Genomic DNA, 24,355 nt, shown 5'->3' with positions numbered 1-24,355 from the left:
CTGAATTAAATGCAGGTCTAACCCTAACCCTCTCTCAGTGTTATCTTCCTCTTATCTTTCCTAGCTCTTTTGACCACCGGTTAAAAATTATTTTTCTCTGTAGACAATCTAAAGACTTTCACCTATTCAAGAAAGCCTTGCTTGCTTGGGTAGTCTGTAGTTTCAGTTAGAATGACAGTGAAGGCAATGGTGTATACATAAATGTATTTTGAGTTCCTTTCCTTGTGACCAAGCACACATCAAAAAAGCAGGAAGGAAAGTTGGAGGAAATTATGCAATTTATTATGATTTCTCATCATCAAGAACTTGTGTCCACAGGGAAAGAATAATAGTTCCTGTAAATGTTTCTTTTGGTTATTTGTGATTCCTCCCTCAAGAGCTTTAAAACAAATTTTGAGAAAGCATAGACAAATCTTGTTTGATCTAATTTGTTAGAAAACAAATGAGATCAATCTAATTTGATCTATAGTTAGGTGTCCGCAGGAAACATCATTCCAGATGAGAATGGAGCAACCAGCATTAAAAAAAAAAAAAAAAAGAATAACTGAACATTATACTGAGATCATAAAAACTCATTATTGCAAATACTGTGGATAAATATTGGTTCCTAATTAGAGATTAATTCTAAGCCAGTGACTATTTACAGAATCAAATCTTTAACGGTTCTGTAGGTAGAATTTCTTTTTAATATGTCACTCAAGTATTATCCCTTGTGTCTCAGTTGAAAAAGGGATTTTTAATATTCAGAATTACTTGAACTTCAAGCCCTCACTTTGTAGGATTTTCCCAACATGGTCCATCATCTTTCTGAAGGTGCTATTTCAGAGTAATAGCTCCCAGAAATAGTTCATTTGTAGTTGCCTAGAAAACCTGACAGGTGATATATTGATATATTGAATGGAGGTATGAATGGTCAAAATCATGCAAAAACTATAGTTTAGGTTAAAAGTACTATAAAGAGTATTGGACCGGACATATATTTAACATAGGTCATGTCCAGAGGAGAAATTAATCCAATATGAAAACAAGAACCATTAAAATCTTTATGTATTTTTACATTGGGAAAAAATTAAAGATGCCATAAATGACAACTGTAGTGCTGGTACTACTGATATTATTACAATAAAATAAAGTATCTGATTAGCATGAATGCAAAACTCCTATTCCTGTACAGTTTTGAATTTATAATATCACTAAATCAACTTTTTTAAAGAATTAATATTTCTACTTATTAAGAGACTACAAAGGAAGAACAAGCATTGTCTTATATAAGATTTTTATTTGAATACTCTGTAAAATTATAATCACATTTAATGTTGTTGGGAAGAAAGTATTATTTGGTGTCATTTTGTAATTTTCCTGAATATTTATAAGCCATAAAGTATTGCTCTGGTTGTCTGTTTTCCTCCTCTTAAAAAAATCTCTACATGTTTTTATAATTTTTTTAATTAATTAATTAATTTATTTATTTATTAATTTATGGCTGCATTGGGTCTTCATTGCTGTGCAGGGGCTTCTCATTGCGGTGGCTTCTCTTGTTGCAGAGCACAGGCTCTAGGCACGAGGGCTTCAGTAGTTGTGGCCTGCGGGTTCAGTAGTTGTGCTTTGTGGGCTCTAGAGCGCAGGCTCAGTAGTTGTGGTGCACAGGTTTAGTTGCTCCGTGGCATTCTACATCTTTTTTAATTAAAACTTTAGGGAGTTTATTTTAGTATAAACATATAGGTACTGAGGGCTTTTTTTCTTTTTTCATCCTCAATCCTCAAAATATACTGAATTAAAACCAGATATTCATGTTGGGATACGGCCAAGGATTCCTTCATCTTAGCCATTGCTCTTGGCCAGAACTAGGGCTCTGACCCGCATCTACCCAGGGAAACCACAGTCCACAACTGTCCAGTTGTCTTGGAATGAAATGCACTGTCTGGAATTTCCAGGAAGAAAACACATTTAATCATTGGATAACATGCTCACAGGTAGGCAAGCGAGGCTGTGTTCCCTTGTCACTGATGAGCTCCCCAGTCCCCACCAAGGTCAACTGTCCCACCTCATTCTTCCCCACATCATGTGAGTCACTGCTGTGCTTATAAAGATAAGTCCAAGAGTACAACCACTTTATCTTCCATAGAAACACAAAGTGGACACGCTTTTCCATTATGCTTGATTCTGTAACGAAAGGTCTGGGAAGTGAGTGTAACATGAATTCATTCCTTCCGCCTCAGCAGACAGATGGATAGAGACATTCTAGTTTGTTTCCAGTCTTTTGTCTTCGGAGCATTTTTGGCATTTCCTTCAGGAAACTGGAGGTTGTGACCTAAGGTTTCCTTAGTGAACACGCTTCTGTTTCCCACAGTTAACTTTACCCAGAAATGACATCTACTCTATTAGGTGAGGTTTATCTTCGTGTCCCAACTGTGTCCTGTGCATATTCAATGACACTTGAAAGCACTAATTCTGAAAGTTAACAATAGCACTGAAGAGGCAAACACACCAAAGTACTTCTATGTAACCCCCAATGAAGATGGAAATATCAAAACAAGAATTAAAAATTTTGTGAGGCTTGCCATTTTATAGATGGAGAAATTGACTAGGGATGTTAAAGCTTTCAGATACTATGAATCAAAAATTTTCAGAGAAAAGAGGTATGCTATTCAGCCAACATTCTACAACTTGTAACTTTATTCTAATGTACAGTTTTATATTGTTCAGTGGGTAGACTGGGAGAAGCCAAGACAATGTCCTGAAAGAATTAAGTAATTTGATATAATCTCCCATAGCCATATCCCCACTTCCCCAGTATGTTGATGGCAAGCCAAGAATGTAAGCTTCTAGGGATGGGTGTGAACTGACCATTGAGTGTCATAATTTAACTTTGATTTACAACCATATTGTTGTACATTATTTCTTTTAAAACTCACGTTTTAAGACAGAATTATTGTACTTAATTTAGTTTGGCTTGAATGTCATTTAAAACTCAAACAATTACATTTACTTGTCAATGTGGTATTTAGAAGCTGGTGGTTTTCATCTCATTCTTTACTACTCTTCAATGTTAAGTTATTGAAGTTTCTCTTCCTGAAAAAAAAAAGTGGTTTCTAAACAAACCACATTCTTTTTTCACACCCTAGTTTATCAGGGTAAAATCCTCTAAAGAATAACAGAAATTTGCCTTTAACTGATTCTGAAGAGGCACATAGTCAAATAGAATGTCTTAGTAATTATTTTTTTTAAAAATGCTCTTCACAAAGGAATCTTTAAAAAAAAATCAGTTTATTAATGTTTAAAAGTTGATAAAGCTATGTGCAAAATGATCCACATTGTCAGAAACCTATTAAATACTATTTTTTTTAAAAAAAAAGACATTTCTCGGTTTAATTGCACTGGAAACCACACTAAACAGACACCAATATATTTTTATTCTTTGTGACATTTATACACATCTTCAATTAACTATTTAATGTACTGAAAAACTTCTTATGTTCCCTATCAGTTAAAGTAATGCTTTAAGGGCACAAGAGGATGGTATTTTCTGAAGAAATACACATTCAATGGTGTTAACACAGGTTAGGAAAATCCAATAAAATGTTGAAACAAATACATTCAAAAATTATTAAAAAAGTACTTTTAACACAACAAAATACAGCCATCCTGTTGGTTGAAATGATTCACACAACACTCTGAAAGAAACATCAACAAAAGTGCCAAAGACAGATGCTGTATTTGTTAGACAAATTCGTTAAGAAATCTTTCTTGGTTTACAAAGTCACCCCCCAGTCAGTTTTCACCTTGTTTTGCTTGTTTGTTTCTCCTATGACACTAAGGATCCTGGCTGATGTCATTTAAATAAATTGGACTTCCTTATGCAGTTTTCAGCCATGGTGGATATACTGTAATACATTTCATTGCAAAGGTTTTTTTTTTTTTTTAAAGTGACTGCAACTAAAATCAAAAACACTCATCCAGCTTACGTGGAAACTTTGGCTTCCGCAAGTGAAATTGCTTTACATTTCCAAACCATCTCCACCACAGTCTACCTGCTGGACACAGCCTACCTGCTACACATCATCAAGAAATGGACCGTGCCACACTCCCAACTCTGAATGCCAGGTAGTTAAAATATAAAGTAAAGGAATTCTGAGGAGGGGTGTGAAGGGGAAGGGAGGGTAGGATATGCAGAGCATACCTAGCGAAGCAGAAGTGCACACACTCACTTGGGCTGGAAACTAAAGTGAAAGAAAACATCTCCTCAAAGCTCCCAACAGAGACGCTTTCACACGGGGACATTAGTCTTTGAGGAGGGGCCAGATGAACCCTTCAGGAGCTTGACAATGCTAGACCTTTGGCTCAGTGCAAAATCAAAGCTCCAGCGAGGGGAGGAAATAGATTCCAGGCGAGGACCTGATCTCCACCCTTCCCAGTGCATTGTTCACAGGAACTAAGTCTACCCACCAACACCAGGCACCACCAGGCTGTTCTTAAGCTCCCCCTCCCTCCCTCTGGCTTGAGACAGCTCCTGCCTGGCAGCAGCAGAGGCACAGAGTTGTTGGGTTTTTTTCCAAACACTGGGGTGGTGGGCAACCATGCAAGCTCCCCATGGGTCAGCAGTTTTCACTTTTAGGAAGAAGAGTTGACGTTTCCAGAAGACATAATGGTCTCTGGGTTATCCCCATCATCCTTCTGAGGGTGGGAGGAGTTGTCTGACTTACTGCGGCTGAATTCCATGCCGGCGATGATGGGTCGTGTGAATTTGCCGGCGGAGTCTCCGCTGGGGCACTTGCAGCAGGACATGATCCGGACGAAGGCCCGACGCATCTCCTTGTTGGACAAAGTGTAAATGATGGGGTTGGTGCCAGAGTTGAGCACAGCCAACACCAGGAAGTACTCCGTTCTGAAGAGGATGTCGCAGGTCTTCACCTTGCAGCCCACGTCCAGCAGAAGCAGGATGAAGAGTGGCGCCCAGCAGGCGATGAAGACGCCCAGGACGATAATCACGGTCTTCAGCAGTGCCAGCGACTTCTCAGAGCTGCGGCTGGCCTTCGAAATGTTCTTGCGGAAAGTCAGACGGCGGCTCCGAGTCCTGACCAAGGAGTAGATCCTGCAGTACAGGATGACGATGGAGAGAAGGAGCAGAGTGAAGACCGTGGTGCAGAAGAGGATATAGTGCTTGTGGTAGAGCGGCAGCACTGTGGAGCAGCTGGGCAGCGTGCTGATGCAGTTCCAGCCCATGATGGGCAGGCCCCCCAGGATGAGGGAGATAACCCAGCAGGCACTGATGAGCAGGAAGGAGCGAAACCTGTTGCTCCCATTGTGGAGTTTCATCTTCAGCATGGTGATATAGCGCTCAATGGCAATGGCTAGGAGGCTGAACACGGAGGCAGACAGGGCCACAAACATACTCCCTTCCCGCAGAAACCACTGGGCGGGGGTTAGCTTGTAGGTGGTGGCCCCAGACAAAAGCAGGTTGGCTGTGTAAGCCACTCCTGCCAACAGGTCTGAGAGGGCGAGGTTGCCAATAAAATAGTACATGGGTCGGTGGAACTTCTTGGTTTTCCAAATGGTCAGCAAAACAAAGATGTTCTCTAGGATGATAAAGCAGCAGATGAGAATGAACACCACTGAGATCAGTTTAATGCCGTTTTCCTTGTCCGCGCCGATATTCAGCTTTCCCGTGTAGTTATAATGCCGGACGATGATGTCGTAGTTGACATAGTCGGAGACAGAGCTGCGGAGGGCCTTGACCAGAGGGATGTTGGTGGACCCCATGATGCGCGCTGTCCCCAGGAGCCCGGGGCGGTACTTCTCCAGATGAACGCTAGAGGGCGAGGCGGAGAGAGCCTTCACTGGCAGCGGGGGTGGTTGAGCGAGAGAGATCCAGGCTTTTTTGTGCAGCTTTTCCGTGGCTGGAGAGAGCCTCAGAAACCGCAGCCTTAAACAAATCACAAAGAGAGAGTCAGGGAAAAAGCCACAGCACACTGGCGTCATTCATTCTAAGAAAGGTACTGCTCCAGTTTTCTTGCTGTTGATTTGTTTTAAAGAAACTTGGGGAGAGTGCAGGAAGAAGGATTAAAGAAAACAAAAAAGAAATCAAACTCTCATTTCTTGCAAAGAAAAAAAAAAAAAAAAGGAAGAAGGGGAAGAAAGAAAAGGAGAAAAAACAAAAATGTACCCAAACTGAAAATTCCGACGCGACAAGACGAAAATCGCCCCCTATGGTTACATCCACTTAAATGGAAAATGGGAAAATTGGAAAAGTGAACCCCATTTATCCCCACTCTTGCCTCCTCAACCCCCCCCCCACCTCCGCCCAACGCTGCTCCCACCCCACAAGGTTTCCAGCCGCAGTCGAAAGAGTCTCTGAAGCGTTCACCCGCTCGGCGGCGGGCTCACCACCAGCTTCTGGTCGCTCCTTCGAAGAGCCTCAACCGCCAATGTGAGGGCGGAGACGCACACCTCTGCCCTCCACCACCACCCAGCTAAAACCACCTCCTAATTGCCATGCAAGAAATTAGGTTTGCACGAAAACCATTTGACAGCGTCAGTCACTTTTTGGGCTCTATTAATAACTCCCTAGGAGCAGGTGTGCTTAGGGTCCGAAGGCGCAGCATGGTGTGGGCAGCCAAGCCCGCCCTGGCCTTGCGGTAAACAGGAAAGCTTAGCGCCTCCGTGAAGCAACAGCCTTTTCTTTCTTCTTCTTCTTCTTTTTTTTTTCTTGCGAGCCAGTGCAAGAAAATATAAGGGTACTCAGTGAAAATCATTCATAAGATATTGCAATAAATCCCAGAAGTGCCGTACATTCGTTGATTGCAAAAGGAGTATTTTTAGTTACTGTGGATATAGCCAAAACACGCACACAAAAAGAGAAGTTAAACTACAAGTGATAAAAATACATGCCACTGCATTCCAAATTCCAAATGCCAAATTGCTCTCCAGAAACTCACACAAACAGAAGTCTGTCGGTGCATTGCTAAACTAGCGCGGGCAGTTTTATTCACTGCTCTTCCCCAACACGTTGCCTCCTCTCATAGAACTAGAAAGTGTGGGGGGAATGAAACGTGGCACTGGTGATCAGGAGTCTACCCGAGAGTTGTTGAAATGTTTCAAGGTAACGTAGCAAATGCGATAAAAGTGGAGTCATCGAGGCGACAGCAATTCCAGCAATTCCCAGGACTGCAGAGGCAGCTCGCGCCCAGTAGCTCCGCGTTTCCCTCATCTAATTCCACACCCCGCTCGCTCGCCAGTGCAAGTTTAAGCCCTTACCCCACCTCCCCCGGTCTTTGTCTATAGGATTTCCCAGAATAAGCGCCTCTCCTCCGACCCACCACAGCTTCCGCTATCTCCCAACCCCAGACGGTTCTACAATGGGAACTTAACCCTTTTCCAAACTTTGTTAAGTCACAAGTGCGCCAAGAACAATCCGATCCGGTTGGTCTCCTTAGTAGCCCAGAGATGCTTGTTTTCAGCACCCACAGACAGATGTTTTAAAAGTGTTCGTTTTGCTTCATTCCGGTTTAAAAATTTTGTTTCTGCCTCTGAAGACCTCCCGCCGCGATGCTCCTCCGCGCGCACTCCCTACCTGGCTCAGGCTGGACGAAGCTGCGTTCGGAGAGCTCCGGGTCTGCACGGCACGCTCGGCATCTTGCTGCTGCCCCCGACTGAGCGCGCCGCGTTCTCAACTTACTCGAGTCGGGGTCCCCTCCCTCCGCAGCCGCGCACTCCAATGGCCAGCGCGCTCGCCGCGGCCCGGCCGACCGGTCAGCTGAAGTCGCCGAGCGCCCCGCTGAGGCTGAGTGGCTTCTTTAGGAAGAGACAGGGAGGAGTGAGTGCCTCAACCCCACACGCCCTCCGCCCGCGGCTGAAGACCGTGATCAGTGCTGCTGAGACTCACTGTCCAGGAAAGATCTGGGGCAGAAACACACATACAAGAAGAACCCCTCCTTCCCCACAGGCAACCAAAAAAAGAAAGAAAAAAAAAAAAAACCCGAAAAGGGGCGGAGCCTGGTGCCCCCAGAACTCTTAATGTATAAATCTCGGCCCTCGCCCTGAAATCCGCCGCTCCTGGGCGGTGGAGACCGTTCTCCCGCGCCTTAGAAAAGGGAGGAGGTGAAGAGCTGTTGGAAGCTTTTCTCCAGAAAAGTCTTAAGGGACAGAGGACGGCCTGGCGTGGGTAGTGCACCTCTCTGGTCCCCCAGCCCCGCAGCCCTTGGGGGATTGGAGTCCGGTGATTGTGGCCGGGCTCCGCCCTCCTCTCCGGCCCCGGCCGCGTCTGCGGAGGCAGGGGAAACAGGCGCCGCGACCCCGCGAGTCCCGGCTGCGTTCTGGGGGAGGAGAGGCTGGGAAGGGGCTGCCAGAGGTATGGAGGAGGAGAGCAGCCTGGGAGGGAGAATGGCCCGGGAGGTTCCTCCCCTTCTGCCCGCCTCCATCTCTCACCCCCATCCCGCTGCTGCCTCGAAACTTGCGGTCTGAGGGGCAGAAAGTGGCTTTCTCGGGGCGCGCAGTGAAATGGGCCAGCTCCAGGCGAGGTGTTGGGCGGGGGTTCCCCTCACTCAACTGGGCGCAAAATCAGGCCTTGTGTCCTAGATTCTGGCCAGTGGTGAGGTCTTTGAGGAGGTGGGCAGCTGCCGGGGCCCGAGAGATTTAAACAGCTGGGCAGCTCAGGAATTTCCAAAGGGGAAGAGCTGCCGGGCCCGATCAGCCTGGGGCCCGCAGCTACCCAGCTCGGGGCCAGCGCGCTTCTCTCCCTTTCTACTTGAGAGGCCCCCAAGCCTCAGTGCTCACAACTCGCCCACTCTTTCCTTTCCCTTGGATGCTACTTCAGAACGTGAGACTGCGAGGCGGTCTTGGTCAGCTCCGCCTAAATGATAAGCTGAGAGCACTTCTGACGGCCCGCCTGCTTCAAAGATGGTTTCCACCCAGTTCCTGGTCGCCCTGGCTTCCCATCCTGACAGATGTGAACGCAAAACTTCTCCGTTGTGCAGTTTCAATTAACACAGTACAGACACACCCTGTACCTGAATGACTCAGAAGGAGGCTGAATGAATAAACAACAGACTCCTGTCTTCTGGGATCTTACGACTTTGCAAAGGAAAAAAATCAAATGACAGTTAATACACAGTTGCCCGAAAGCTCTCATCAGCAGCGTTGCACCCAGCACACACCCACAAATTTAACAGCAGTAAGTGCGAACGACATAGAAACTAAGATAACTGTCCTCTATACTCTAGAATAGACTTTGATTGGGTCTGAGAATGTATTTCACTTCAAAGGGAAGATATGTTGTGTCTACTCAGCACAACAAAATGTGTGGACTTGGCAAACTTCACCTCATCCACTAATTTATGAGTTCTTTAAAGGGAAAGGAATTAAAGTAAGTTGCATACCCAGACTATATCAGACGTGATAGATGATCTAATTTAACACTACCACTCTATGAAGCAAACATTGTTGGTCATTTTGTTGATGAAGGAAATGTCAGGCAGTTTAAGCCACTAGATGTCCCAGCTAATGAGTGGCTGAGCTAGGTTCCAAAACTCAAATACTGCAGATGCCGTGTCAAATGCCTTCAGTAAACAGTTAAGGTGTTCTGTATGTGTACGACGGTTTGACAAATGAAGTCCTTTAAAACCACTTCTTTCCTGACTATGCAAGTGTTACACATATTAACACATTTAATCCTTACCATGACCCTGCAGGTTAGGTACTGTTAATATCCTAATTCTACAAACAAGGAAACTGAGTTCCAAACATATTAAGCAACTTGGTTAGCGTGGGCTTTGACCGTAGACAAGCTGCAGATTCTTAACTGCTGCTCTAAACCACCGCGATAAACCTCAACCATGTCAAAGATTTGTGTGAGGTAAGTCAGTCCTTTTCTTGTGAATAATGTTGGTGAGGACAACGTTCAATATTGATTCAACATTTAGAAGAGCTCAAACACTTTGCAGATGATTACTTAGCAATATTCATCCTTAGTGCACAGCTATGAGATATAAAATATAGATGACCACTCGGGCAAAATTAGAAAGTAGGCAAAGTGATTTGCCACAATGGCTTCCCTGCCAGTTTCAAGTCTCTGGTTCCCACATGTGTCTCTTCCCATTACTCTCATGAGAGCCCCCCAAGAACTGCATCTTCAGAAAGCTGTTAGCCCGGCTTCCTTTCTGCTGCAAGTCCAATGTTCCTCCCTTACTTCCTGGCATGCTGAGGTTACCATCTGATGCCCATCACATTGAGGTTGATCCATTCCAAATTTCTGATTTCAAAGCAGCTTTGCTGTTCTTTATGCATGCTTTAGTGTCTCTCTTTAAGGGTTGCCAGATAAAATACCATTCAATATTTGGGACATATACTGAAAAAATTGTCGTTTTAATCTGCAATTCAGATTTAACTGAGTGAGCTGTATTTTTATTCACTAAATCTGGCAACTCCACTCTCTTTCCTAAAGGCTCCATTCACTTTCCAACTCCCTCTCCTCCCCCTAGTCACCTGTAAAGATCCAACTCTCTCCTTACTCATTTGTTCATAGGAGAATAACTAGCCTCCGACTTCGTGGAGAAAAGAGTATCACCACTTATAAATTTCAGCTTAGTAATAACTTCACCCACCCTAACCTCCTTCCCACAGCTCTGCTCCTTCTCTTGCCTGTATCACCATGCTGCTTCCTCCAAAATTTCTAAGACAATTATTCCTTCTCTCTTTTGTATTTTCAGCTCTTTCCCTCTGATGACTCTTCACTTGAAACTTACCTTAATATTTATGTGTTTCCTGTACCAAAAACTCACTGTCTACCCCTCATACTAGGTCCCAGAATCTCTCTCTTCTCTTGTTTGCCAACATTTAAAACTATGTAATGGAATATGGTTGAGCTTTGGAACCAGACAGACTTGAGTTCAGCCTTAATTCTGCCAGTTCCTAGCTGTGTGACTTTGGGCAAGTTCCTTTAACTTCCTGGAGCCTCAGCTTCCTCATCTCTAAAATGGTATAGTGATATTTCTTTCAGTCATTAGGAGGATTAAAGAGCTTCATGTGTGTAAAGAGTATTACAGTAAGGGACTTCCCCGGTGGCACAGTGGATAAGACTCCATGCTCCCAATGCAGGGGCCACGGGTTCGATCCCTGGTCAGGGAACTAGATCCCACATGCATGCTGCAACTAAGGAGAGGAGCCCACCTGTGGCAACTAAAACCCCATGAAACCAAATAAATAAATACTTTTTTAAAAAACTATTATGGTAAATGTTCACTCTCCCACCACCTCTATCTTTAACTCTATTATATTCACTGCTTTTATTATCTCACTTTCCATCTTACCATTCACGTTCCTTTTTGACTGTAAAATAAAGTTATTTTTAATAAAATTAATGCATGCATATGGTTTAAAAAAATCAAATAGTAGGAAACTCGCAGGGAAGAGCATCAGTTCTCCGAGGCTCCCTGACCCTCTAATCCTCCCAACCACTTTGAAATCTTATTGATGTTCCTTTTCTTATTTATTTATTTAATTAATTTATTTATTTTTGGTTGCACTGGGTCTTCGTTGCTGCACGTGGGCTTTCTCTAGTTGCAGTGAGCAGGGGCTACCCTTCGTTGAGGTGTACGGGCTTCTCATTGCAGTGGCTTCTCTTGTTGCAGAGCACAGGCTCTAGGCACACAAGCTTCAGTAGTTGCAGCACGCGGGCTCAGTAGTTGTGGCGCACGGGCTTAGTTTTGCTCCAAGGCATGTGGGATCTCTGGCTGCCTATTCATATTTCAGACAGAGACACTGAAAGCTAATTAAAACTCTGTGGGGAGCTTGTCAATGGAAGGGTGCTGGGTGACCAGGCTGTGTTCTTTTGTTGGAGGGCCCAAAATGTCAATATCTGGAGATCTCTATTCCTAGGCTGGTCAATTTCACTAGATGGGAATTCCAAAATCTCTTGTCTGCCTTCTAATATTTTCCCAAGTGAATCAAGGAAGAGCAGGGAAGAGAAGTAGGGAGAATCTTACCACTCAGTGTTTAGATTTGACTGAATCACAATAATGGGGATCCCCACATACATACTCTCAGCTCAACCCGGTGTCCCAAAGACCCCTCTGATTTAGCCTCCGGGAAACCTCCAGTCTTCTGCTGAAATGGGGGTATTGGTACTTGTCCTGTTGTACAAGTTGGAAATGGAGGGCTGGAGATTTGGCTGCTAATTTTACTTTGATTTTTAAAAATTTGATTTAAAAATCAAAAAGGAAAATGAATGAGAAGTAAGATGCTGAAAGCAATGAGTCTAGTAGGGTTGGAGAGAGGCAGGTAGGAGGTGGTGTATAGAGCATCTTCTCTCTAGTAAATGTTTCACACTCAGTCCTCTTATTTTCAGATCAGCATTTACACCAACTTTTCAGAAATACCTGGAGCTTCCATTTCCTGACCCTAGCTGAGGATCTGTAGTGGGAATTTAACTTGCTTCTAGGATTCCCCTGCTTCTAGCTCAAGTTTCAACTTTCTCTAGTCTGACAAGCCGTTTACACACATTAATTTGTTTTCCAAAATTGTATTGCTTTTTTCAGAGGCAGTTAACCTTGAAGCTAATGTAGCTCAAACTTTAGGGTCCCGCTTCCAAGGTCCTGGAAGGAGTCCTAGCAATATGTCCCCATGGTTATATAAATATTAAAAATAAGACATTTTAACCATAACTGGCTAAGTTTGTTGTCTCTGTCCATTAGGAAGCCTTCTCTATTTCATTTTCTTCTGTGTAGGGGTGGTTTTGGAGTTGCTGTAGGCATTTTTGGGATCTGGCTGGAGGGAAGTTGAGCTGCATTTAGATTGAATAAGGGGAGGAGGGGGCTATATTTAGATCGAGTTTAGACGGATATGTGAGTGAGATCCACAGTTACTTCCATGTTATTACTAACCCTCCTAGTGTAGAACTGATTTTCAGGACTTGCACTGCCCTCCATGGCTACTCATGCTATCACGATATAAAATGCAAGGTCAGTGTCACATAACTCTGAGCCAGAAGCTAGTCTGGGGAAATTCTTCCAGAGATGTCGTGTGTAAATTGTAATTGGAGCATTTGCTTCTCACTAATACCTAGTTAAAACAGAAGTTCTCTTCTTTCCAGAATATATTTGATAACTTAGTATGTATAATTATTAAACACATCATATGCTTTTTTTCCATTTTTGATGGAATTCACACAAAAAAGATTGATCAGAATTTGTGTATATGTTCAGTATTTGTAGGGTATAACTATTGCAATTTGGAAATAAGTTTAGGATTATTTCAATAAAATATGAGAGAAATTACAGACTCCTCATTTGGACATATATAACTGTTCAGCATACAGACTTCCACTTAATCAACCTGTTTCTACTGTCGTGTTCCACAGTCAAAATTGTTCTGTTCTATGTATACACGCTACTGTATATAAGATAGATAACCAACAAGGGCCTACTATATAGCACAGGGAACTTTACTTAATATTCTGTAATAACCTATATGAGAAAAGAATCTGAAAAAGAATGAATATGTATATGTATAATGGAATCACTCTATTGCACACCTGAAACTAAGACAACATTGAAAATCAACTATACTCCAATAAAATACTTTCTAAAAAGTCATTCTGTTCTACCCCACAGCTTCTGCCCCACGGGGAAAGAGACATTCACTCTGGTTATGCAAGGTTAGTGAAGGTCGCAGTATGAGGGGATGAAGATGACTCTAACTGCTTCATTCTTCTTTTTTTTTAAAAGATTTTTTCAGCTTTTAATTTTTTAAATGTTTTATGTAGTTGTTACCCCCCCCCACACACACACATATATATATATAAAGTTGATTTACAAGAGTTTAACTTCTTCTAAAGCAGACTTTCTCTTTTCACCTTAACTTTCAACCCCACTTTCAGAGATACCTAAAATTCCCAATTTGGGGTTTTTCTGCAGTTCTATAGCATGACTCAGCTGGTTTTTGGTCTATAGCAGCCTTAGTTTTCTATTTTCCTAATTGTACTAAGTAAATTAGCATCCATCCTCTGCTTTTCAGTTTTCAGAATTTTGTTGCTGTGATCACTTGTCTTTTCCTTCTCTTTGTTTGTTTATGCAAAAAAAAAAAAAAAAATCCCTTTACTATTATGTCCCTGAAGTGTAGGAGTAGAAGGAAGTGAAAGTGTTCAATTTACCACCTCTGAAGAGAGGTCATTTCCATTTTCTCTTAAACCCCTGGCAGTCTGGCTTCTGCTGCAGTCGTTCTCCTGAGCTTGCCCTTTCTAAGGACACAAATGACTCTTTAATGACAGAGACAAAGGTCTCTAGTGAATCCTCACTTAGGGGAACTTATTGTAACATTTAGCACCATTGACTTCCCCCTTGTTGAAACTCTCCACTGGGCTCTTCTGTAGTGCTACTCTCTCTCGTTCTCTTCTGGCTCAGATTGCTCTTTCCCAGAACTCTTAACTGCCTTCTCCTTTTCTATATGATCTTAAATATCCTTACTCCAGTAATAGGAAATAATTATATAACCTGTATTATGTTCCAGTCACTGTACTAAATAAGCATTTTGTAATAAGTTTGTCCCCTCAACAACTCTACAAGCGAGATACTATTTAAAAACCCATTTTACAGATGAAGAAACTGAGGCACAGAAAGCTTAAGTAATTTGTCCCAGTTCCCAGCTTTTTTCCACTGTGAATATTGCCTCTTCAAATGCTGTATCCTTGGTCTACCCTCTTATTCATTTACCCTTTCTTGGCTTTTCTCATCTACTTCTAGGACTTTTTCTATCACATGTAGACAACTCTGAACTGTATATCTCTAGGCCCCCTTTCTCCTAAGCTACAGACTCAATTCGCAAATATTTATAGGAAGCCTCCTTTTGCATGTCTCACACCCACCTCAAGATAAAAATACCCAAGGCCTAGCCATGTCATTTTCATCATTCACTTTTCAGAACAACTCAACCTACTCTGTGTCATACATATCAGTTAACGGCATCCATTCATCTCATCAGACGAGCTAGAACATTGAGTCCATTCTGACTGCTCCTTCTGTCTCACCCTCTATGTGAAATTTGCTGCCAAGACTGTTGTCCTCTGAAGGGGCTTCTGAATTCATTTCCTCACCATCCTTCCAGTGTCATTGTTAGGTCCTTATCCCCTACTTATAATGTCTTCCTCCTAACTGGCCTGACCACCATCAGAGTTGCTTTCCTAAATGCCTAAGTTCTGTTTTTTCTGCTTATTGAGGGTAGACAGGTAATCTCCATGGGAGGGAAGGGTTCCTTACATAACAGAAGGATAGCAAGATCCCTTCAAGAAACACCACATGTATGTGTTTTACAGATCAATAGACACATACCAAGAGAAACTGAAATCTGTAATGTTCCAAACCATTGATGATTAAGTACTAATCAGAAACTAAGCTAAAGCAATTCTGGAATCATAGAGATAAAAATGGACCTTCATTTATTTATTCAATAATTTGTCATTGAGCACCTACTATGAACCAACAGGCATTCTTCTAGGAACTGGCATTGCAGCCTTGAAAAAGACTGATAAGCTCCCTGATACCATGGAGTTTACATTCCTATACTGAAGACTAATACTAAAGAAATAAGTAAATAAGAAAGTATCAGAAAGTAATGAGAACAATGCTGGGCATGAAGGCAGGATGACGTGGCCTTGAGTTGTTGCTCTGGGTGGCCAGCGTTGGCCTCTCTGAGTGACTGGCATTGGATACCAGTGCACCATGGCAGGCTCGGGACTCCCTGGAATGACATCAGGAAGGCCTGAGTAGAACTCTGTCCTGAGAGCAGCAGGCCCAGTGAGGGGAGCTCTGAAGTAGGTGCCATGGGACCAACCCAGGGGACTCACTCAGTGGCCTAAGACAAGTTTCTACCTCTCTCTGGACCTCTAAAGTCCTTTCTACCTCCAGCTCTCCATTACTTGCTTTCTTGGGTCCTGGGTCCCCCAAAACAATCTTCTACAACTGCTATCTCTTTTTCTCCAGTTTAGGACTTCAACTGCAAGGCCTGGCTGAGCCTCTGCTCCATCTGCCATGGAACCTTGCTTGGCCAGTGGTGAGGAGAGCATCAGGGAGCCAGAGTGTAGGGTGGTAAATGCCGGGAGCAGCTCTCAACAAACACGTGACTGGTGGGTCCCTTAACTCTACCAGGTTGGAGGGTCTTGAGGGATATCGGAACTGCAGAAAAGCCTCTCTAACATTCCATAAGACCACCTTCTCAGGACTTTCCTGATGGCACAAAGGTTAAGAATTCGCCTGCCAATACAGGGGACACGGGTTTGAGCCCTGGTCCGGGAAGACCCCGCATGCCAGAAAGCAACTAAGCCCATGCACCACAACTACTGAGCCTGCATGCCACAACTACTGAAGCCCACACGCCTAGAGCCAGTGCTCCGCAACAAGAGAAGACACCGCAATGAGAAGCCCCTGCTTGCGGCAACTAGAGAAAGCCCTAGCACAGCAACAAAGACTCAACGCAGCATGCCCCCCCCAAAAAAAGAAAAGAAAGACCACCTTCTCCTGAGGAAAGTTTTCTCTTGAGGGAAAGTAATCTCTGTTCAATTGAAGGATTACACATCTGTAAGTAACATGTTAGCAAAATCTAAGTATTCAAGGGACTTCCCTGGTGGTGCAGTGGTTGACTCCATGCTCCTAATGCAGGGGGCCTGGGTTCGATCCCTGGTAAGGGAACTAGATCCCACATGCATGCCACAGCTAAGAGTTCTAAGAGTTCGCATGCCACAACTAAGGAGACAGTGAATTGCAACTAAGGAGCCTGCTTGCTGCAACCAAATAAACAATAAATAAATAAATAATCTAAGTATTCAAGATGAATTTATTAAATAAAGAAAATCAATTAAAATGACTTTATTTTTCTATATAAATTACACATAAATTTATATATGTAATATGTATATAAATTCATATTATATATAAAAATTTATATAAATATATATAAATTTACAGTGAATAAAAATTTCGGAAGGAATTTTGCTTCATATAAACTAAATCAAGAAGTCATTGGCTTTGAAAATCCACTCAATAGATGATCTTTCTCTTGAATCATTTCTCCAGGTATTTTAGAAGCAAAATGAAGACAGATTCTCCAACAAATTTTATGTTATCTAACTCTGTTTTTAAAGTTTCCAAATGTGCCTTATAGGTTTGAAGTTAGCTGTCTTTTACATTTGTATTTTCTTTTATTGTGTCATTTTCACAAGCCTCAAAAAAATCTTATTATTCACATGAATTGCAGAGGTAATTAAGGGCACTCTGGGCTGTAATTTTCTTTCCCAGTTGTGCAGTGCTGAGATAAAACCTAAAGAGAACATCTTGCTCTGCACTGCCCAGCAGAGCAGGCCACGAGGAGGAAGAAGCAGTGATTGCTGCCACATTTGTGTGTTTAAGGAGATTGAACTGAATCGTCTGTACATAAATACGAATTTTAAATTGATAAGAAATCCAAAGGCATTTTAATCTCACAAATTGAAGGTATTATTATACTTTTAAAACAAGTTCACAACTTTTCATTTGTTTGTACCTCCCTACTAAGTAGTAAGCAGGGATTGTCATCCTCATTTTACAGGCCAAGGAAAATGCCTAGGAAGGAAAGTGAGCTGCCCAAGGTCTAACAGAGAGTCTGTAGCAGAGCCAGATGAGAAATGATAGATTCCTGGCTCCTTACCAGTGCTTGAAGAAGAGTTAAATGAAAATGTTGAAGGGATGAAGGAGAGAAGAAAGAAATGAAAGGAGGGAAAAAGAGAGAAATACTCAACTAGTATTTGCTATTCTATATTACTTACTAATTTGTTTATTGTCTGGCTCTCCTACTGGAGTGTAAGTTCCATAAAGACAGCATGTTGTCTATATCTTTTACTGCCGTATATTATATATTAGTACCTAGCATAGTGCCTGGCACATAGAGATACTCAATAAATATTGACGATGAGTGAATGAATAAATTAAAAGTGTCTCTGATTCATCCTGAATTATGTCAAATGGGATGAACCATTTGAAAGCAGCTAGATTATAAATCGGAGTGTTATTTTGATTTTTTATTTTAGTTTCTAATTATAAAGATATGGAGCTATTGATCCATGAAAAGACATGGAGGGAGCTAAGATGCACTATTACTAAGTGAATAGTAAATAGAATAGTGAATAGAATCACTGTACGATTCCAGCTGCATGACATTCTGGAAAGTTATGGAGACAGTCAAAAGATCAGTGGTTACCAGGGGTTAGGGGGGTGGGAAAGATGGATAGGCAGGGCACAGAGGATTTTTAAGGCAGTGAAACTACTCTGTATAATACTATAATGATGAATACATGTCACTCATTGTACAATTGTCCAAACCCACAGAATGTGCAACATCAAAAGTGAACCCTACTGTAAACTCTGGACTGTGGGGGACAATGATGTGTCACTGTAGGTTCAGCAGTTGTAGCAAAACTCTAGTGGGGGATGCTGATAATGGGGGAGGCTTTGATGTGGAGGTAGATGGTATATGGGAGATCTCTGTACCTTCCACTCAATTCTGATCTAAAATACACTTTATTCTATAATGAGCTATCATCTCACACCAGTCAGAATGGCCATCATCAAAAAATCTACAAACAAGAAATGCTGGAGAGGGTGTGGAGAAAAGGGAACCCTCTTGCACTATTGGTGGGAATGTAAATTGATACAGCCACTATGGAGAACAGTATGGAGGTTCCTTAAAAAAACTAAAAATAGAACTACTATATGACCCAACGATCCCACTACTGGGCATATACCCTGAGAAAACCATAATTCAAAAAGAGACACGTACCACAATGTTCATTGCAGCACTATTTACAATAGCCAGGACATAGAAGCTACCTAAGTGTCCATTAACAGATGAATGGGTAAAGAAGATGTGGTACATATATACAATGGAATATTACTCAGCCATAAAAAGGAACGAAACTGAGTTATTTATATTGAGGTGGATGGACCTAGAGACTGTCATACAGAGTGAAGTAAGTCAGAAAGAGGAAGACAAATACCGTATGCTAACACATATATATGGAATCTAAAAAAAAAAGAAAAGAAAAGAAAAAAAAATGATCAGAAGAGCCCAGGGGCAAGACGAGAATAAAGATGCAGACCTACTAGAGAATGGACTTGAGAATACCGGGAGAGGGAAGGGTAAGCTGTGACAAAGTGAGAGAGTGGCATGGACATATATACACTACCAAGCGTAAAATAGATAGCTAGTGGGAAGCAGCCGCATAGCACAGGGAGATCAGCTCGGTGCTTTGTGACCACCTAGAGGGGTGGGATAGGGAGGGTGGGAGGAAGGGAGATGCAAGAGGGAAGAGATATGGGAACATATGTATATGTATAACTGATTCACTTTGTTATAAAGCAGAAACTAACACAACATTGTAAAGCAATTATACTCCAATAAAGATGTTAAAAAAATAAAGTAAAATACAGTTTATTAAATTTTTTTAATTGAAGAATTTCATAATTTTGTTGCCTCTGTCTAGGGTTCATGTTCCTAGAGACAGTAACTTTAATCTCTCTTTGTTCCATTGTTCCAACTGCACTGAAGAATGCTAACCTAGTCTTTCTGGGGTATCCTGTGGCACTCCAAGTTTTTATCTATATATTTTAAGTCAAACCATCTTAATTACAGCCTCTCATTTTGAGAAAAGTCTGTCCAGCAAGTTTTGCATGATGATGTAAATTTTATTTACATAAATTACAAACAATACAGTTCCTGCAAATTTGTTAATATCAACATGGCAAAATCACATTAATCGTTGTTACGTAGAAAAGGCCGAATCAGATTAGTGAGACATCGAAATAGAAAGTATTGGGACTTCCCTGGCGGTCCAGTGGTTAAGACTCCACGCTTCCACTGCAGGGGGCGTGGGTTCGATCTCTGGTCGGGAACTAAGATCCCGCGTGTTGTGCAATGTGGCCAGAAAAGAAAAAAAAAAGTATTTTAAAAGTAAATTCAGCCTAATTCCATTAAAATTCCCTGAATTACAAGAATGAGGGTGAGCACATATTGTTTAGGGGGTGGCTTTTTTCTTTTTTTAATTTTATTTATTTATTTTTGGCTGCATTGGGTCTTCGTTGTTGCATGCGGGCTTTCTCTAGTTGGCGCGAGCAGCGGCTACTCTTCATTGCAGTACGTGTACTTCTCATTGCGGTGGCCTCTCTTGCTGCGGTGGTCTAGGTGCACGGGGTTCAGCAGTTGTGGCATACAGGCTCCGTAGTTGTGGCTCGCGGGCTCTAGAGCGCAAGCTCAGTAGTTGTGGTGCACGGGCGTAGTTGCTCCACGGCATGTGAGATCTTCCCAGACCAGGGCTCGGACCCGTGTCCCCTGCACTGGCAGACAGATTCTTAACCACTGCGCCACCAGGGAAGTCCCAGGAGGTGGCTTTGACTGAATGAAAAGAATGGGTCAAAACCAGCTCTCATATATGTGAGATAAACAAATGCCTCTCAAGGGCTTAAGGGATCTTAACATGTTTACCCAGAGCCCTTAAGAATTGTTTAGATTCAAACAGCTTAGTAAACTTTGTCTTCACAGGTTATTTTGCCCTCAGTCCATCGTGACTCTTATATGTTGCATTGTTTATAACGTTTTAAATCTCTTTTCTGTGGCAGGGGAGAAGTTGATAATTGAACAGAAAGACAAAAGGATAAACAGATAAAGTGACTTGTCTATGGTCCCACAATTCAGTCAAGGATTTTCAACCACTGGAGTTTTCTCTCGATGGTTAAATTCAAATTGCCAAAAACTGAGGAATTTTAGAAGGTTACTCCAAAATAATTACTCCCCTGATGTCCTGCTTATTCGAAATAAAAGTGTACTACTTTAGGTAATATAAGTACTTATATGTTATTATATATATGTCTATATTATATATACATAAGTATGTGTATATTACATATAAAAATAAGCTACTTTAAGTAATGAAAAGGAAAATAATTAAAGCTTGTTATTTAAATACACTAGAAATTGTGTGCAAATCCCTCAACTCTAGGCTTTTGCACTTGCTATTCTTTCTGGAATGTTCTTATTATCCTCAAATAACTCCCATCCTTACTTCATTCAGATTTTAGATCAAACGTTGTCTCTTCAGAGAAGTCGGCCCTGACCCCTATCTAAAAATGCACAATTTTCTCTCTACTCCATCTACTTAATTTTTCTTTATAGTACTTAACACCCAACACATCATTTGTTCATAATTTGTTTGTCTTCTCCCACCACAGCATAAACTCTAGAAGTGAACTGTTTTGTTGGTGGCCCAGAAAAGTCTCTGAGACAGCAGTCACAGAGGTATTTGTTGAGTGAATGAATGAAATATCACAAAAAAAATGGTGATATTTCTCCTTAAACACCAAATGATTTTTTTTTTTTGGAAAGTGAATATTCTCTGAAAAACACCAGTTCTCATTAAAGGCCAAAAAGAAAGAATCAGAACGTCTAAATCTTTAAAGTAAAATCTAGAGCTTTCATAATAGTGTTTATGGACAGCCTCAAACCGCACCTAACACTGACATTGCATCAACTTTACAAGAGGGAGTTTCCGCTAAATTATGACTAAATTATTAAATTTAGTCAATCCAGTGAAAGAAATCAGACTTAACTGGCTGTCATTGCATAAAGAAAACAACAGGTTGTTTGGTTATAGTTTTTAACCATTGACCTGACTTCAGGTAAGACAGCATTGAATCTCTAAATGAAAACCCAGTGGCTCAAAGTTGGCTTATATGTTAATCCAATACACAAATATCCAATATTGCATATATGCTAATGCTAAGGATATAAAATCCCTGGCTTTAGCATGCTCACAGTCTAGTAGGGATGACTGAGAAATAAAAAATATATACCATCCAGCATAGTAAATCTTGTCATCAGTGTGTGGTTCCACGTCCTCAGCTGAGCTTGTGTTCTTATGCACCCAGGCTCTGAGAGTTTTCCTTCTTGTAGAGACTACTAGGGCCTGAGCTGTCTGAAACTGGCCTCAAATCACTGAAACCTCGGCAAGGATGGAAAGAAAGATGGAAAAACTCATTTCAAAACTGCAAGCAATTTTCTGGAGAATTTGACACTCAATATGTGTCTGAGTCAGATTTTTCTTTTATTGAAAAACCATCAAAATGGGCCCAACAGTTATGTAAATGAAAAGTTAAAAATCCAAATCAGGAAAGGTCACTTTTGAGAAACTGTGCCATCAGAGAGTGAAACTTCTATTGCCACAAAGTAAGAACAAACAAAAATAACCTACTTAGTATCTCCAATTGGATATCTCAGACTCAGCACAACTACAATGGAACGCTTAGTCTCTCCTTCCCAAAAAGCCCCTGTGCCCCACAGCTACCCCCAGCTCCCTCCCATTTTCCAGTTCTCACCCAGGGTCATCCTTGGTTGTTCCTTTTCTTTACCAACAGATCCAATCCCTCAGCAAGTTCTGGCATCCAATCACCAAAACACATCCTGAATCTGTCCACTTCTTTCTTGTTCTGCTGTCCCCCTTGTGTCCCAGCTGCCATCACCTCTCACTGGATTACTGCAGTAGCTTCTTCAGCTTCCACTTCTGCTCATCTCCAGTCTATTCTCCACTCAGGAACAACAAGGAGCTTCTTTTCATCTTTTGCTAGGTAATTCCATTTTTTTTTTAATTAATGAACTTAATTTTTTAGAGGAGTTCTAAGTTCGCAGCAAAGTTGAGTGGGTGGTGGTACAAGGAGTCCCCACATACCCCTTATACCTGCACACACACAACCTCCCCACTGCCAACATCTTCCACCAGAATGGGACATTTGTTACAATTGATGAACCAACATTGACACATCATAATCACCCAAGTCCACCGTTTACATTAAGATTCACTCTTGGTGTTGTGCATTCTCTAGTTTTGACAACTATATAAAGATCTATCCACCATTATAGTATCATATAGGATAGTTACACTGCCCTAAAAGTCCTCTGTGTTCCTCCTATTCATCACCCCCTCCCTGCTAACCTCTGACAACCACTACTAGTCTTTTGACTGTCTCCATAGCTTGCCTTTTCCAGAATGTCATAGAGTTGGGATCATACAGTATAGAACCATTTCAGATTGGCTTCTTTCACTTAGTAATATTAGTTTTAGGTTCTGTCATGTCTTTTTTTGTGTTTTTGATTTTTTTTTTTTTTTTTTTTTTTTTTTGCAGTACGCGGGCCTCTCACTGTTGTGGCCTCTCCCGTTGTGGAGCACAGGCTCTGGACATGCAGGCTCAGCGGCCATGGCTTACGGGCCTAGCCGCTCCGTGGCATGTGGGATCTTCCCGGACCGGGACACGAACCCGTGTCCCCTGGATTGGCAGGCGGATTCTCAACCACTGCGCCACCAGGGAAGCCCTCTCATGTCTTTTAATGGCTTGACAGCTCAGTTACTTTTATTCCATAATTTGGATGTACCACAGTTATTTATCCATTCACCACCTAAAGGATATCCAGGTTGCTTCCAAGTTTGGGCAATTATAAATAAAGCTACTATAGACATCTGTGTGCAGACTTTTGTGCGGATATAACAATTCATTTGGGTAAGTACCAAGGAGCACAATTTTTGGATCACATGTTTAGTTTTGTAAGAAACTATCAAATTGTTTTCCAAAGTGTCGTTTTTGCATTCCCACCAGCAATGAATGAGAGTTCCTATTGCTTCACATCCTCATCAGCATTAGTTGTCAGTGTTTTGGATTTTGGTCATTCTAATAAGTGTACAGAGGTATCTCACTGTTGTTTTGTAATTCCCTAATGATATATGATGTTAAATATATTTTCACATGCTTATTTGTTATCTGTATGTCTTTTCTGGTGAGGTGTCTGTTCAGGTCTTTGGCTCATTTTTTAATTGAGTTGTTCATTTTCTTATCATTAAGTTTTGTTTTGTTTTGTTTTTTAACATCTTTGTTGGAGTATATTTGCTTTACAATGGTGTGTTAGTTTCTGCTTTATAACAAAGTGAATCAGCCATACATATACATATATCCCCAAATCTCCTCCCTCTTGCATCTCCCTCCCTCCCACTCTCCCTATCCCACCCCTCTAGGTGGTCACAAAGCACTGAGCTGATCCCCCTGTGCTATGCAGCTGCTACCCACTAGCTATCTGTTTTACATTTGGCAGTGTATATATGTCCACGCTACTCCCTCACTTCATCCCAGCCTAAGTGCTCTTTGTATATTTTGGATAATAGCGCTTTATCAGATTTGTCTTTTGAAAATATTTTCTCTTAGTCTGTGGCTTATCTCCTTATTCCCCTGACAGTGTCAAGAAGTTTTTAATTTTAATGAAGTCCAGCTTCTCCATGTTTTCTCTTGCAGATCCTGCCTTTGGT

The 24,355-nt window shown here is 41.8% G+C and overlaps 1 protein-coding gene across 1 annotated transcript; it reads right to left on the bottom strand.

The window, feature by feature from the left end:
• Positions 1-3,257: 3,257 nt before the first annotated feature.
• S1PR1 (sphingosine-1-phosphate receptor 1) lies at positions 3,258-7,878 on the bottom strand. Its single transcript, XM_065881190.1, has 2 exons — positions 7,571-7,878; positions 3,258-5,923 (listed from the first exon to the last, which is right to left on the bottom strand). The coding sequence occupies exon 2, from the start codon at positions 5,758-5,760 to the stop codon at positions 4,612-4,614; it is 1,149 nt and encodes a 382-aa protein (XP_065737262.1). The 5' UTR covers positions 5,761-5,923; positions 7,571-7,878; the 3' UTR covers positions 3,258-4,611.
• Between the last annotated feature and the right edge of the window lie 16,477 nt (positions 7,879-24,355).

This window comes from Phocoena phocoena, chromosome 1 (genome assembly GCF_963924675.1).
Source record: "Phocoena phocoena chromosome 1, mPhoPho1.1, whole genome shotgun sequence".
NCBI lineage: Eukaryota > Metazoa > Chordata > Mammalia > Artiodactyla > Phocoenidae > Phocoena > Phocoena phocoena.
This window is presented reverse-complemented; position numbering and strand designations above follow the sequence as displayed.

What these genes read in the sequence shown, in the direction of transcription:
- S1PR1 (XM_065881190.1), bottom strand. Translation starts at nt 5,760, where the DNA reads ATGGGGTCCACCAACATCCCTCTGGTCAAGGCCCTCCGCAGCTCTGTC.